The 12,697-nt window shown below is 44.6% G+C and overlaps 1 protein-coding gene across 1 annotated transcript in view; it reads left to right on the plus strand.

The window, feature by feature from the left end:
- Positions 1-12,697, plus strand: part of kcnh4b (potassium voltage-gated channel, subfamily H (eag-related), member 4b) — a 72,284-nt gene that overhangs the window by 45,641 nt on the left and 13,946 nt on the right. Inside the window, exons 6-10 of the mRNA XM_014158742.2 lie at positions 2,542-2,699; positions 9,230-9,437; positions 10,972-11,166; positions 11,360-11,559; positions 12,008-12,257. Of these exons, the coding sequence (XP_014014217.2) occupies positions 2,542-2,699; positions 9,230-9,437; positions 10,972-11,166; positions 11,360-11,559; positions 12,008-12,257 (1,011 nt within the window). The remainder of the gene's footprint in view (positions 1-2,541; positions 2,700-9,229; positions 9,438-10,971; positions 11,167-11,359; positions 11,560-12,007; positions 12,258-12,697) is intronic.

The raw sequence follows: 12,697 nt of genomic DNA on the forward strand, positions 1-12,697 counted from the left end.
TGGATGAGCTGCACTACCTGAGCCACTTGTGTGGGTTGTAGACTCCGTCTCATGCTACCACTAGAGTGAAAGCACCGCCAGCATTCAAAAGTGACCAAAACATCAGCCAGGAAGCATAGGAACTGAGAAGTGGTCTGTGGTCTCCACCTGCACAACCACTCCTTTATTGGGGGTGTCTTGCTTATTGCCTATAATTTCCACCTGTTGTCTATTCCATTTGCACAACAGCATGTGAAATTTATTGTCAATGAGTGTTGCTTCCTAAGTGGACAGTTTGATTTCACAGAAGTTTGATTGACTTGGAGTTACATTGTGTTGTTCAAGTGTTCCCTTTATTTTTTTGAGCAGTATATTTGTATTTTAAATACAAACACTTATTTAATGAATATACTTATTTAATGATTTTCAAATTACACTGCTCAAAAAAATAAAGGGAACACTTAAACAACACAATGTAACTCTAAGTCAATCACACTTCTGTGAAATCAAACTGTCCACTTAGGAAGCAACACTGATTGACAATAAATGTCACATGCTGTTGTGCAAATGGAATAGACAACAGGTGGAAATTAGCAAGACACCCCCAATAAAGGAATGGTTCTGCAGGTGGGGACCACAGACCACTTCTCAGTTCCTATGCTTCCTGGCTGATGTTTTGGTCACTTTTGAATGCTGGCGGTGCTTTCACTCTAGTGGTAGCATGAGACGGAGTCTACAACCCACACAAGTGGCTCAGGTAGTGCAGCTCATCCAGGATGGCACATCAATGCGAGCTGTGGCAAGAAGGTTTGCTGTGTCTGTCAGCGTAGTGTCCAGAGCATAGAGGCGCTACCAGGAGACAGGCCAGTACATCAGGAGACGTGGAGGAGGCCGTAGGAGGGCAACAACCCAGCAGCAGGACCGCTACCTCCGCCTTTGTGCAAGGAGGAGCAGGAGAAGCACTGCCAGAGCCCTGCAAAATGACCTCCAGCAGGCCACAAATGTGCATGTGTCTGCTTAAACGGTCAGAAACAGACTCCATGAGGGTGGTATGAGGGCCCGACGTCCACAGGTGGGGGTTGTGCTTACAGCCCAACACCGTGCAGGACGTTTGGCATTTGCCAGAGAACACCAAGATTGGCAAATTCGCCATTGGCGCCCTGTGCTCTTCACAGATGAAATCAGGTTCACACTGAGCACGTGACAGACGTGACAGAGTCTGGAGACGCCGTGGAGAACGTTCTGCTGCCTGCAACATCCTCCAGCATGACCGGTTTAGCGGTGGGTCAGTCATGGTGTGGGGTGGCATTTCTTTGGGGGGCCAACAGCCCTCCATGTGCTCGCCAGAGGTAGCCTGACTGCCATTAGGTACCGAGATGAGATCCTCAGACCCCTTGTGAGACCATATGCTGGTGCGGTTGGCCCTGGGTTCCTCCTAATGCAAGACAATGCTAGACCTCATGTGTCTGGAGTGTGTCAGCAGTTCCTGCAAGAGGAAGGCATTGATGCTATGGACTGGCCCGCCCGTTCCCCAGACCTGAATCCAATTGAGCACATCTGGGACATCATGTCTCGCTCCATCCACCAACGCCACGTTGCACCACAGACTGTCCAGGAGTTGGCGGATGCTTTAGTCCAGGTCTCGGAGGAGATCCCTCAGGAGACCATCTGCCACCTCATCAGGAGCATTGCCAGGCGTTGTAGGGAGGTCATACAGGCACGTGGAGGCCACACAAACGACTGAGCCTCATTTTGACTTGTTTTAAGGACATTACATCAAAGTTGGATCAGCCTGTAGTGTGGTTTTCCACTTTAATTTTGAGTGTGACTCCAAATCCAGACCTCCATGGGTTGGTAAATTGGATTTCCATTGATTATTTTTGTGTGATTTTGTTGTCAGCACATTCAACTATGTAAAGAAAAAAGTATTTAATAAGATTATTTCTTTCATTCAGATCTAGGATGTGTTGTTTAAGTGTTCCCTTTATTTTTTTGAGCAGTATATTTGGCTGAATTACTTCTATTTGAAGTATTTGAAAGTATTCTCAAATGATTTCCTATAAATAATATTTGAAACTATTTTCAACAATTGTTTCCAAGTATATTTCAAATATCATAGGACCTAACAGACATATTGAAATATGTGTATTTGGAAATACCCTTGTCTCTGTATTTTAGTATTTTCAAATACATACCAATACTTTCCAAGTGTATTTCCAATATTCAACTATTTTTAAGAAAAAATATCCAAATACTTACTACGAAATGAATGTGAAATTAATTGAAATACCTGAATAGTATTTGAACCCAGGTCGGATGCTGGTCCTGAAAAACTTGGGTGTGCAGTCTTTTGCTCCAGCCAGAAACGACAACACCTCTTGGTGAGATATATGTTGAATTAGGTCCTGTAGTGCAGGGCTGGAGCAAAAGCATGCACAGAGTTTTCCCCAAGGGTTGGGTGACCACTATGCTACCATGACTGAAACATTTCTGTGACCACTAAGCAAACATTTAGCTATTTTGGAACCTTATCACTTATTTCATATTATTTATTTCACACAGACATCATCCTGAACTTCCGAACATCCTTTGTGAGCACGTCGGGTCAGGTGGTGTACGAGGCACGCTCCATTTGCATCCACTACGCCACCACCTGGTTCTTTGTCGACCTGGTGGCTGCACTGCCCTTTGACCTGCTCTATGCCTTCAACATCACTGTGGTGGGTATATGAGGTCGTATATTCACATACACTCTACTGTACCTATACACATACAAATTCACTTCAAAGAATAAAAAAATGGCCTGGATAAATTCTAATTAATTTGGTTGGAGGCAAGTGATTCTCAGCAAGTGTAATTTATAATACCTTTGGTAAGCTGCAGGTGCCTACAGGGCAGTGGCAATTTTAGCATGTAAATCTTGGTGGGGCAAACTCCCCCCAATTTTTTTAGATGCATGCCAGCAAAGACACTACACAACACTAAACAAAACATTAATTGCACTATAACGGCGACAAGTGGTGCCCACATAAAGCTGGCCCAACAGCAGAGCTTTCTTTCCAGCACAATGGAGTGAATCCTTACCACCGCTACACCTGGCTATCAGAGGAGCCTTGTCTGGCAGCGCAACAGTTAATTCAGCCTCGTATACTGCCTATTTAAAAAACATAGCTGATATGGCTGACTTGCTTAAACAAATGTGGTTGCTACTGTTAATTGAGATGTACAAACTATGGCATAAGGGAACGATGAGCAGAGAAGAGGCATTCCGTAATTTCGATGAAGACATTAATGAGCGAGCTGGAGTAAGATGGACATAGTCAATATAACTATGTGTTCAGCACTTTTGAAATGTACAGCAACAGAATGCAGAACATGGGTCGTTCTTACAGTATTTTCCCTGTACACCAAGTCAGAACCGTAGGATAAATAAAGGGGGCATATAAGCAGACAATGAAACCTCTTACAATATTAGATGATGAGATTTCTCATAAACAGGTTATAGGCTACATGTGCAGCACCACCGAGTCAGAACAGTAACGTTAGGCAAAATTAAGAGGTGAAAATAGACCAAATCATTAGGGTGAGGCACATGGGCTACTATCAGCTTACTACACAACATACACTTAGTATTACTTTCTTAGCTACTGTATACATATCTCCCTTGCGTATTACATCATTTATGCAGCAGCATACAAGACATTTTTGGATTCACCTTGGCTTGTGATGTGCTCACTGACGGTGGCGCGGCAGTCCTTTGTGGGCAATTTTTTTAATCAAACTTTGTCATCAAAGTCTGGCATTCTCTGGATTTATAGTGGGAACTGAGGAAAAAAATACACAGCCACTCCATTGAATAGCAGGCTACTGGTTGCTTTGCAATGCTTGCAGTTCGCCACTGATTCCTTCCAAACGACTCATGTTGAATTTGCGATGTCCAACTTGTTGTGTAATCTTTATGTCCAATGGCCGATGAGCACCGATAGTTTTATCTATAATTTCTCTTAATTATTTCTCTCCATATGACAAGGATTAAAAAGGATTTGCCAGTAGATTGTCGACTTGATTCATGATGATGACTGCTAGCTAAGATTTTGAAAGTAAGATGTTGACATGATCCGTCCAATCAAAGCTACTGTACACACAACGTGATTTGACGTCATTTTATCTGTGGCCAATGACCTTGAGCCTTCTTGGAAGGGCACTTGTAACATAACTCTATGGCAGGACCCAATGGGCTGAAGATTGGATGTCTACCCTTACTAAGGACTTAAACTTGGCGATGACGTAGTGTCCTCTATGAGTGACAGAACACTGAGCCAATCACGGCGCAATGCTCCTATTTTTTGCTGGCTCGCCCCACCACCACAGAAAGCACTGAGCTAGGCTGAAACACCTGCATTTTGGAGCTGCCTTGCTCTGGAAAACACAAAAAGACCATGTGTGTATGTGGCTTTATTAACTCGGATGATATACACTGCTCAAAAAAATAAAGGGAACACTTAAACAACACAATGTAACTCCAAGTCAATCACACTTCTGTGAAATCAAACTGTCCACTTAGGAAGCAACACTGATTGACAATACATTTCACATGCTGTTGTGCAAATGGAATAGACAACAGGTGGAAATTATAGGCAATTAGCAAGACACCCCCAATAAAGGAGTGGTTCTGCAGGTGGGGACCACAGACCACTTCTCAGTTCCTATGCTTCCTGGCTGATGTTTTGGTCACTTTTGAATGCTGGCGGTGCTTTCACTCTAGTGGTAGCATGAGACGGAGTCTACAACCCACACAAGTGGCTCAGGTAGTGCAGCTCATCCAGGATGGCACATCAATGCGAGCTGTGGCAAGAAGGTTTGCTGTGTCTGTCAGCGTAGTGTCCAGAGCATGGAGGCGCTACCAGGAGACAGGCCAGTACATCAGGAGATGTGGAGGAGGCCGTAGGAGGGTAAAAACCCAGCAGCAGGACCGCCTTTGTGCAAGGAGGAACAGGAGGAGCACTGCCAGAGCCCTGCAAAATGACCTCCAGCAGGCCACAAATGTGCATGTGTCTGCTCAAACGGTCAGAAACAGACTCCATGAGGGTGGTATGAGGGCCCGACGTCCACAGGTGGGGGTTGTGCTTACAGCCCAACACCATGCAGGACGTTTGGCATTTGCCAGAGAACACCAAGATTGGCAAATTCGCCACTGGCGCCCTGTGCTCTTCACAGATGAAAGCAGGTTCACACTGAGCACGTGACAGACGTGACAGAGTCTGGAGACGCCGTGGAGAACGTTCTGCTGCCTGCAACATCCTCCAGCATGACCGGTTTGGCGGTGGGTCAGTCATGGTGTGGGGTGGCATTTCTTTGGGGGGCCGCACAGCCCTCCATGTGCTCGCCAGAGGTAGCCTGACTGCCATTAGGTACCGAGATGAGCTCCTCAGACCCCTTGTGAGACCATATGCTGGTGCGGTTGGCCCTGGGTTCCTCCTAATGCAAGACAATGCTAGACCTCATGTGGCTGGAGTGTGTCAGCAGTTCCTGCAAGAGGAAGGCATTGATGCTATGGACTGGCCCGCCCGTTCCCCAGACCTGAATCCAATTGAGCACATCTGGGACATCATGTCTCGCTCCATCCACCAACGCCACGTTGCACCACAGACTGTCCAGGAGTTGGCGGATGCTTTAGTCCAGGTCTGGGAGGAGATCCCTCAGGAGACCATCCGCCACCTCATCAGGAGCATGCCCAGGCGTTGTAGGGAGGTCATACAGGCACGTGGAGGCCACACACACTACTGAGCCTCATTTTGACTTGTTTTAAGGACATTACATCAAAGTTGGATCAGCCTGTAGTGTGGTTTTCCACTTTAATTTTGAGTGTGACTCCAAATCCAGACCTCCATGGGTTGATAAATTGGATATCCATTGATAATTTTTGTGTGATTTTGTTGTCAGCACATTCAACTATGTAAAGGAAAAAGTATTTAATAAGATTATTTCTTTCATTCAGATCTAGGATGTGTTGTTTAAGTGTTCCCTTTATTTTTTTTAGCAGTATATATATTTTTTTACATTGTTTGGAAACTGATGTGACACGTATTAATGGCAAAATAACATGCAAAACAGGCAAGCCACAACATGTGTTATTTATTTATAGAAATTTATTTTATTTGCTAGAAATGTGGGGCTCAAAACAGGTTGGGCTCTGCCCCACCTGCCCTGAATGACAGGTCGCCACTGCTACAGGGTAGAAATAGCCATTCAACCAGGTTCAAAAACAGAAAACAGAACATTCGGCTCCATTGCACTCCATTGTAAAGTGCAAGGGTGCCAATATATTTGGTCGCATCTGTAACATACAGTGAGGGAAAAAAGTATTTGATCCACTGCTGATTTTGTTCGTTTGCCCACTGACAAATAAATGATCAGTCTATAATTTTAATGGTAGGTTTATTTGAAATGTGAGAGACAGAATAACTACAACAAAAATCCAGAAAAACGCATGTCAAAAATGTTATAAATTGATTTGCATTTTAATGAGGGAAATAAGTATTTTACCCCCTCTCAATCAGAAAGATTTCTAGCTCCCAGGGGTCTTTTATACAGGTAACAAACTGAGATTAGGAGCACACTCTTAAAGGGAGTGCTCCTAATCTCAACTTGTTACCTGTATAAAAGACACCTGTCCACAGAAGCAATCAATCAATCAGATTCCAAACTCTCTACCATGGCCAAGACCAAAGAGCTCTCCAAGGATGTCAGGGACAAGATTGTAGACCTACACAAGGCTGGAATGGGTTACAAGACCATCGCCAAGCAGCTTGGTGAGAAGATGACAACAGTTGGTGCGATTATTCGCAAATAGAAGAAACACAAAATAACTGTCAATCTCCCTCGGCCTGGGGCTCCATGCAAGATCTCACCTCATGGAGTTGCAATGATCATGAGAACGGTGAGGAATCAGCCCAGAACTACACGGGAGGATCTTGTCAATGATCTCAAGGCAGCTGGGACCATAGTCACCAAGAAAACAATTGGTAACACACTACGCCGTGAAGGACTGAAATCCTGCTCAAGAAAGCACATATACATGCCCGTCTGAAGTTTGCCAATGAACATCTGAATGATTCAGAGGACAACTGGGTGAAAGTGTTGTGGTCAGATGAGACCAAAATGGAGCACTTTGGCATCAACTCAACTCGTGGTGTTTGAAGGAGGAGGAATGCTACAAATGACCCCAAGAACACCATCCCCACCGTCAAACATGGAGGTGGAAACATTATGCTTTGGGGGTGTTTTTCTGCTAAGGAGACAGGACAACTTCACCGCATCAAAGGGATGATGGACAGGGCCATGTACCGTCAAATCTTGGGTGAGAACCTCCTTCCCTCAGCCAGGGCATTGAAAATGGGTTGTGGATGGGTATTCCAGCATGACAATGACCCAAAACACACGGCCAAGGCAACAAAGGAGTGGCTCAAGAAGAAGCACATTAAGGTCCTGGAGTGGCCTAGCCAGTCTCCAGACCTTAATCCCATAGAAAATCTGTGGAGGGAGCTGAAGATTCGAGTTGCCAAACGTCAGCCTCGAAACCTTAATGACTTGGAGAAGATCTGCAAAGAGGAGTGGGACAAAATCCCTCCTGAGATGTGTACAAACCTGGTGGCCAACTACAAGAAACGTCTGACCTCTGTGATTGCCAACAAGGGTTTTGCCACCAAGTACTAAGTCATGTTTAGCAGACGGGTCAAATACTTATTTCCCTCATTAAAATGCAAATCAATTTATAACATTTTTGACATGCGTTTTTCTGGATTTTTGTTGTTGTTATTCTGTCTCTCACTGTTCAAATAAACCTACCATTAAAATGATAGACTGATCATTTATTTGTCAGTGGGCAAACGTACATAATCAGCAGGGGATCAAATACTTTTTTCCCTTACTGTACCTTCAACATCACTGTGGTGGATATATATGAGGTTGTATATACACCTACACTATGTACCTGTACACATACCATACCTTCAACATCACCATGCTTGGTAGATATATAAACAGGTACCTGTATAGCAAGGGTATCAAACTCATTCCATGGAGGGCCTAGTATCTGCTGGTTTTTAGTTTTCAAGGGAGGATCTAAAACCCGCAGACACTCGCACCTCCGTGGAATGAGTTCGACACGTGCTGTATAGTATACACCAGTGATATTCAACGTTAGGTTGTAATTTTTTCCCCCAAAAATTATTATATAGGATAATTATTATATAAGAAACTATATATATATTTTAAGATATTTAAAAAAATACAATTGTATTGAGTAAATGTCTTTATTGATAAGGGATACAAATGTAATGAATGTAAGGTTATTTGTTGATGTAAAAATCTAAATGTTTCAATTTTTAAGGTAGTGTCATTATATTTGGGGTAGAGTCGTGAGAAATAATTGCAAAAAAATGGGGTCATTGTTGTGTAAAAATGGGATCCCTGATGAAAAAGTTTACCACTGGTATACACATATATAGGTAACTGTCAAAATAAAGGGTGCACTTGAGTAAATTAAGTTTAAACTCTATTATGGTTTGGGGTGCATTTTCCATGGTTAATGTCCACTCAACCCCTTAGAGGGCAAGGTAAACCGTAATAAATACACAGCTATTCTGAGTGATCACCTTCAACCTATGGTGAATCATTTTCTATCCTAATGGGAGTGGTCTCGTCCAAGATGACGTCTCCATCCACAGGGCACGAGTGGTCACTCAATGGTTTGATGAGCATGAAAATGATGTAAACCATATGCCATGGCCGTCTCAGTCACCAGATATCAACCCAATTGAACACTTATGTGAGATTCTGGAGAGGCGTCTGAGACGGCGTTTTCCATCAACCATCAACAAAACACCAAATGATGGAATTTCCCATGGTAGAATGGTGTCGCATCCCTCCAACAGAGTTCCAGACAATTGTAGAATCTATTCCAAGGCGCATTGGAGCTGTTCTGGCAGCTCGTTTTCATAGTTTCCACATTTTGCTGTCATGAATGTTGCCTTAAATGTAAAAAAATACATTTAATTCAGATTTAATTTCAGTTATCTTCAACCTACTCCACACCAAGTGAATGTGGAAAACAATTCTAATTCAAAAAATGTAAATTACAATTTAATTTCAATGATCTACACAACTTACTCCACTCTCTCAAAATGAATCTTAAAAATAAAATAAAAATCTGTTCTTATCTTTGTCCTCTCTGTCCTCTTGGTCCCAGACCTCCCTGGTCCACCTGCTGAAGACGGTTCGCTTGCTGCGGCTGTTGAGGCTTCTCCAGAAGCTGGACCGTTACTCCCAGTACAGTGCCATGGTGCTCACCCTGCTCATGTCCATGTTCGCCCTGCTGGCCCACTGGATGGCCTGCATCTGGTACATCATTGGACGCAAGGAGATGGAAAACAACGACCCAGACACCTGGGACATAGGTGAGTCTGGCTGGCTGAGTGAGGAAGGTGAGGGCCCTTGAGAGGGGAGACACACACAAATACTAGGGCCTGGGGTGTACAGACATATTCACACACACGCAATGCGCACCCACACATTGATCATACTCGATAGATGCACCAAATGTAAGTCTCCAGCCCCGTGTGTGTGTGTGTGTGTGTGTGTGTGTGTGTGTGTGTGTGTGTGTGTGTGTGTGTGTGTGTGTGTGTGTGTGTGTGTGTGTGTGTGTGTGTGTGTGTGTGTGTGTGTGTGTGTGTGTAGGCATGCGTAAGTGTGTGTGTGCATGTGTTCAGGTGTGCGTCAAAGGAAAGCAATACTGGGCCTTATTTATCCGTGGAGGACACAACCTCATTCCACCAGCTCCATTAAGTCCATGCCAGCTTCCTGACTCTTGGTGTGCCCTGGCAAGGGTGGCAACCAGCGAGTGCCTTGCCAACGCCCCCATCACTCCAAGTCTTTGATGACAGACCACCTGAACAGTGACATAGGCAGTGTACCGCAACAGAAGATGTTCACGCTTGCTCTCTAACGATACAAACAGCATTTATTTTACAGTATTAGAGTAGAAATGTCTCCTCTTGCACATCCAGAACATCGCTCTTAAAGGCATGATCCACCCCCAGAAATAAAAATCATGGAAGTCCTATCAATTTGTTGGAAGCCTATGTTCAGTGGTTCAAATAAAAATGCACCCCGTGATTTAACTTCTAAGTGGTCCGTATGTGAAATCCGGAACTTGTGTCGGAAAGCGTCATACTTCATGGTTCTCGTCACTGGAGATAGTGTGTTATTCCCTATCACATTACATAATGCTTTTATAACAATTACCTGCACTCCAGATCGCCAAATCAGCCAATAGATGGTATGGGCATACTTGTCTAGAACACATCCATCCGTTTATATCGTCATGACTAAGTAGATGTTTCACTTAGATGTGCTCAATTTAAAAAGTGTACCAAATTATTCAACTCAGCTTCTCCCTCAAGTACAATCTCACAATGTGCCCTGTGTCTTTGGGAAATGTGGGAAAGGCCCATTGTTGCAATAGCGACATACTCTGCACTCGCTCTGGCAAGTTGAACTCGGTGAGATATACTCTTAAATTGATAGTGCAGTTTGTTTAGGCGACTTTACAGCTTGCTAGATACTTCACATGCTGATTTTAACTTTAGTATTATTGTGTTTAGCTAAGTTTGCTAGCTCGCTAACTAGCTAGCCAGCCAGCCAAGAGAGAGAGTGTTGCATTCAGGGTTTTGTAGTCGACCTGAGCTGCAACAGATTTCCACAACAATTTGTTTTATAATGTCGACAAAATGAAATATTTGTTCACAAAAAATAATGTTTTCTCTCTCCCCAGCCCAGTTTTCTTCCAGCACAACTTGTCTGAATTCTCAATGTTGATTACTAATTATTTATTTGTTTTTAAACCCTAAGTTATACAAGTAAGCGTGGCTTGGAGTTATATGAATGCTGACCTTCTGACCTGGTCTCACCCGTACACCCCCTACCCTCCAGGTTGGCTCCATGAGCTGGGCAAGCGTTTGGAGACTCCATACGCCAACAGCACACTGGGCGGACCCTCAGTACGCAGCTCCTATATCGCTGCCCTCTACTTCACCCTCAGTAGCCTCACCAGCGTGGGCTTCGGCAACGTGTGTGCCAACACTGACGCTGAGAAGATCTTCTCTATCTGCACTATGCTCATAGGGGGTGAGTGTGGCACCCTGGTTTGGCGCTGTCACCCGGGCAAGCGGGCATGCCAGGTCCAGGCCCAAAGTTTGGATGCAATTTGGCGTCTTCTCATTTGTAAGTCGCACTGTGGTTATGGGGATGTAAAATGTGTGTCTTGTTCCTCTGCATCTCCTCTCCTTTCCTCTCCTCTTCTGTTCTCTCCCCCCCCCAGCCCTGATGCATGCGGTGGTATTTGGTAACGTGACGGCCATCATCCAGCGGATGTACTCCCGGCGCTCCCTCTATCACACGCGCATGAAGGACTTGAAGGACTTCATCAGGGTTCACCGTCTGCCCCAGCAGCTCAAACAGCGAATGCTGGAGTACTTCCAGACCACCTGGTCCGTTAACAATGGCATCGATGCCAACGAGGTAAGGCCATACGACCATAATGCAACCACAATACAACAACAGAACGATGCATAAAACACACTGATCCATTTCAGCTTTATGCTATCTTATTGTATTTTGCATTTATTATGGATCCCCATCAGCTCCTGCCAAGGCAGCAGCTACACTTCCTGGGGTGCAGCAAAAATTAAGACAGTAATATACATTATAATATTTTTTGGTTTTACATGAAAATACATTTTACAACTTTAATTGTGTGCCCTCCAGCCACTACTCTATTACAACACACTATATGGTAGCCATATTGACAAGTTGACATGGTCCTTTTTACATTGGTCAAGTGCTCTCTCTCTCTCTCTCTCTCTCTCTCTCTCTCTCTCTCTCTCTCGCTTTCCCGCTGGCTTTCGCTCTCTCTCCCTCACTCCTCCCTCCCTCTCTCTCTCTCCCGTCCTCTTTCTCTCCGTTCCAGCTCTTGCACGACTTCCCGGACGAGCTGCGGGCCGACATCGCCATGCACCTGAACAAGGACATCCTGCAGCTGCCCGTGTTCGAGGGGGCCAGCCGTGGCTGTCTGCGCTCGCTCTCCCTCCACATCAAGACCTCGTTCTGCGCCCCTGGCGAGTACTTGATCCGGCAGGGCGACGCGCTCCATGCTAACTACTTTGTCTGCTCGGGTTCCCTGGAGGTGCTCAAGGACAGCATGGTGCTGGCCATCCTAGGTTAGTATAGGGGACAAAGGTCATTGTCATCTGTAGGTCATATTTGGGATTGAAGAGAGAGGGTGAAGTTCCCCTTAGGTACAGATCTAGGATCAGCTTCACTTCACTTCCCTCAATTCAAACCTTAACCATTAGTGGGGAAAATGCTAAACTGACCAAAGATCAGTGTCTAGGGGCAACTTCAACCTACTCTGAAGAGAGACTAGTGGGGATGGAATATGATAAACATTTGATCACCTTGCTTATACCAGAGTTTCCTTAACCTCTCCTCGAGTACCCAGATCCACTCATTTGATCTATTATTCTTTTAGCACAGCTGATTCGACTGGTTAACTGCTCATCAAGTCCTTTACTAGTTGAATAACGTGTGCTAGTACTGGATTTGTTCAAAAAAGTAGAACTGGCTGGAGGAACCTAAACTGGCTGGGGTACTAGAACTG

The sequence above is a fragment of the Salmo salar genome, chromosome ssa19 (assembly GCF_905237065.1).
Source record: "Salmo salar chromosome ssa19, Ssal_v3.1, whole genome shotgun sequence".
Taxonomy (NCBI): domain Eukaryota; kingdom Metazoa; phylum Chordata; class Actinopteri; order Salmoniformes; family Salmonidae; genus Salmo; species Salmo salar.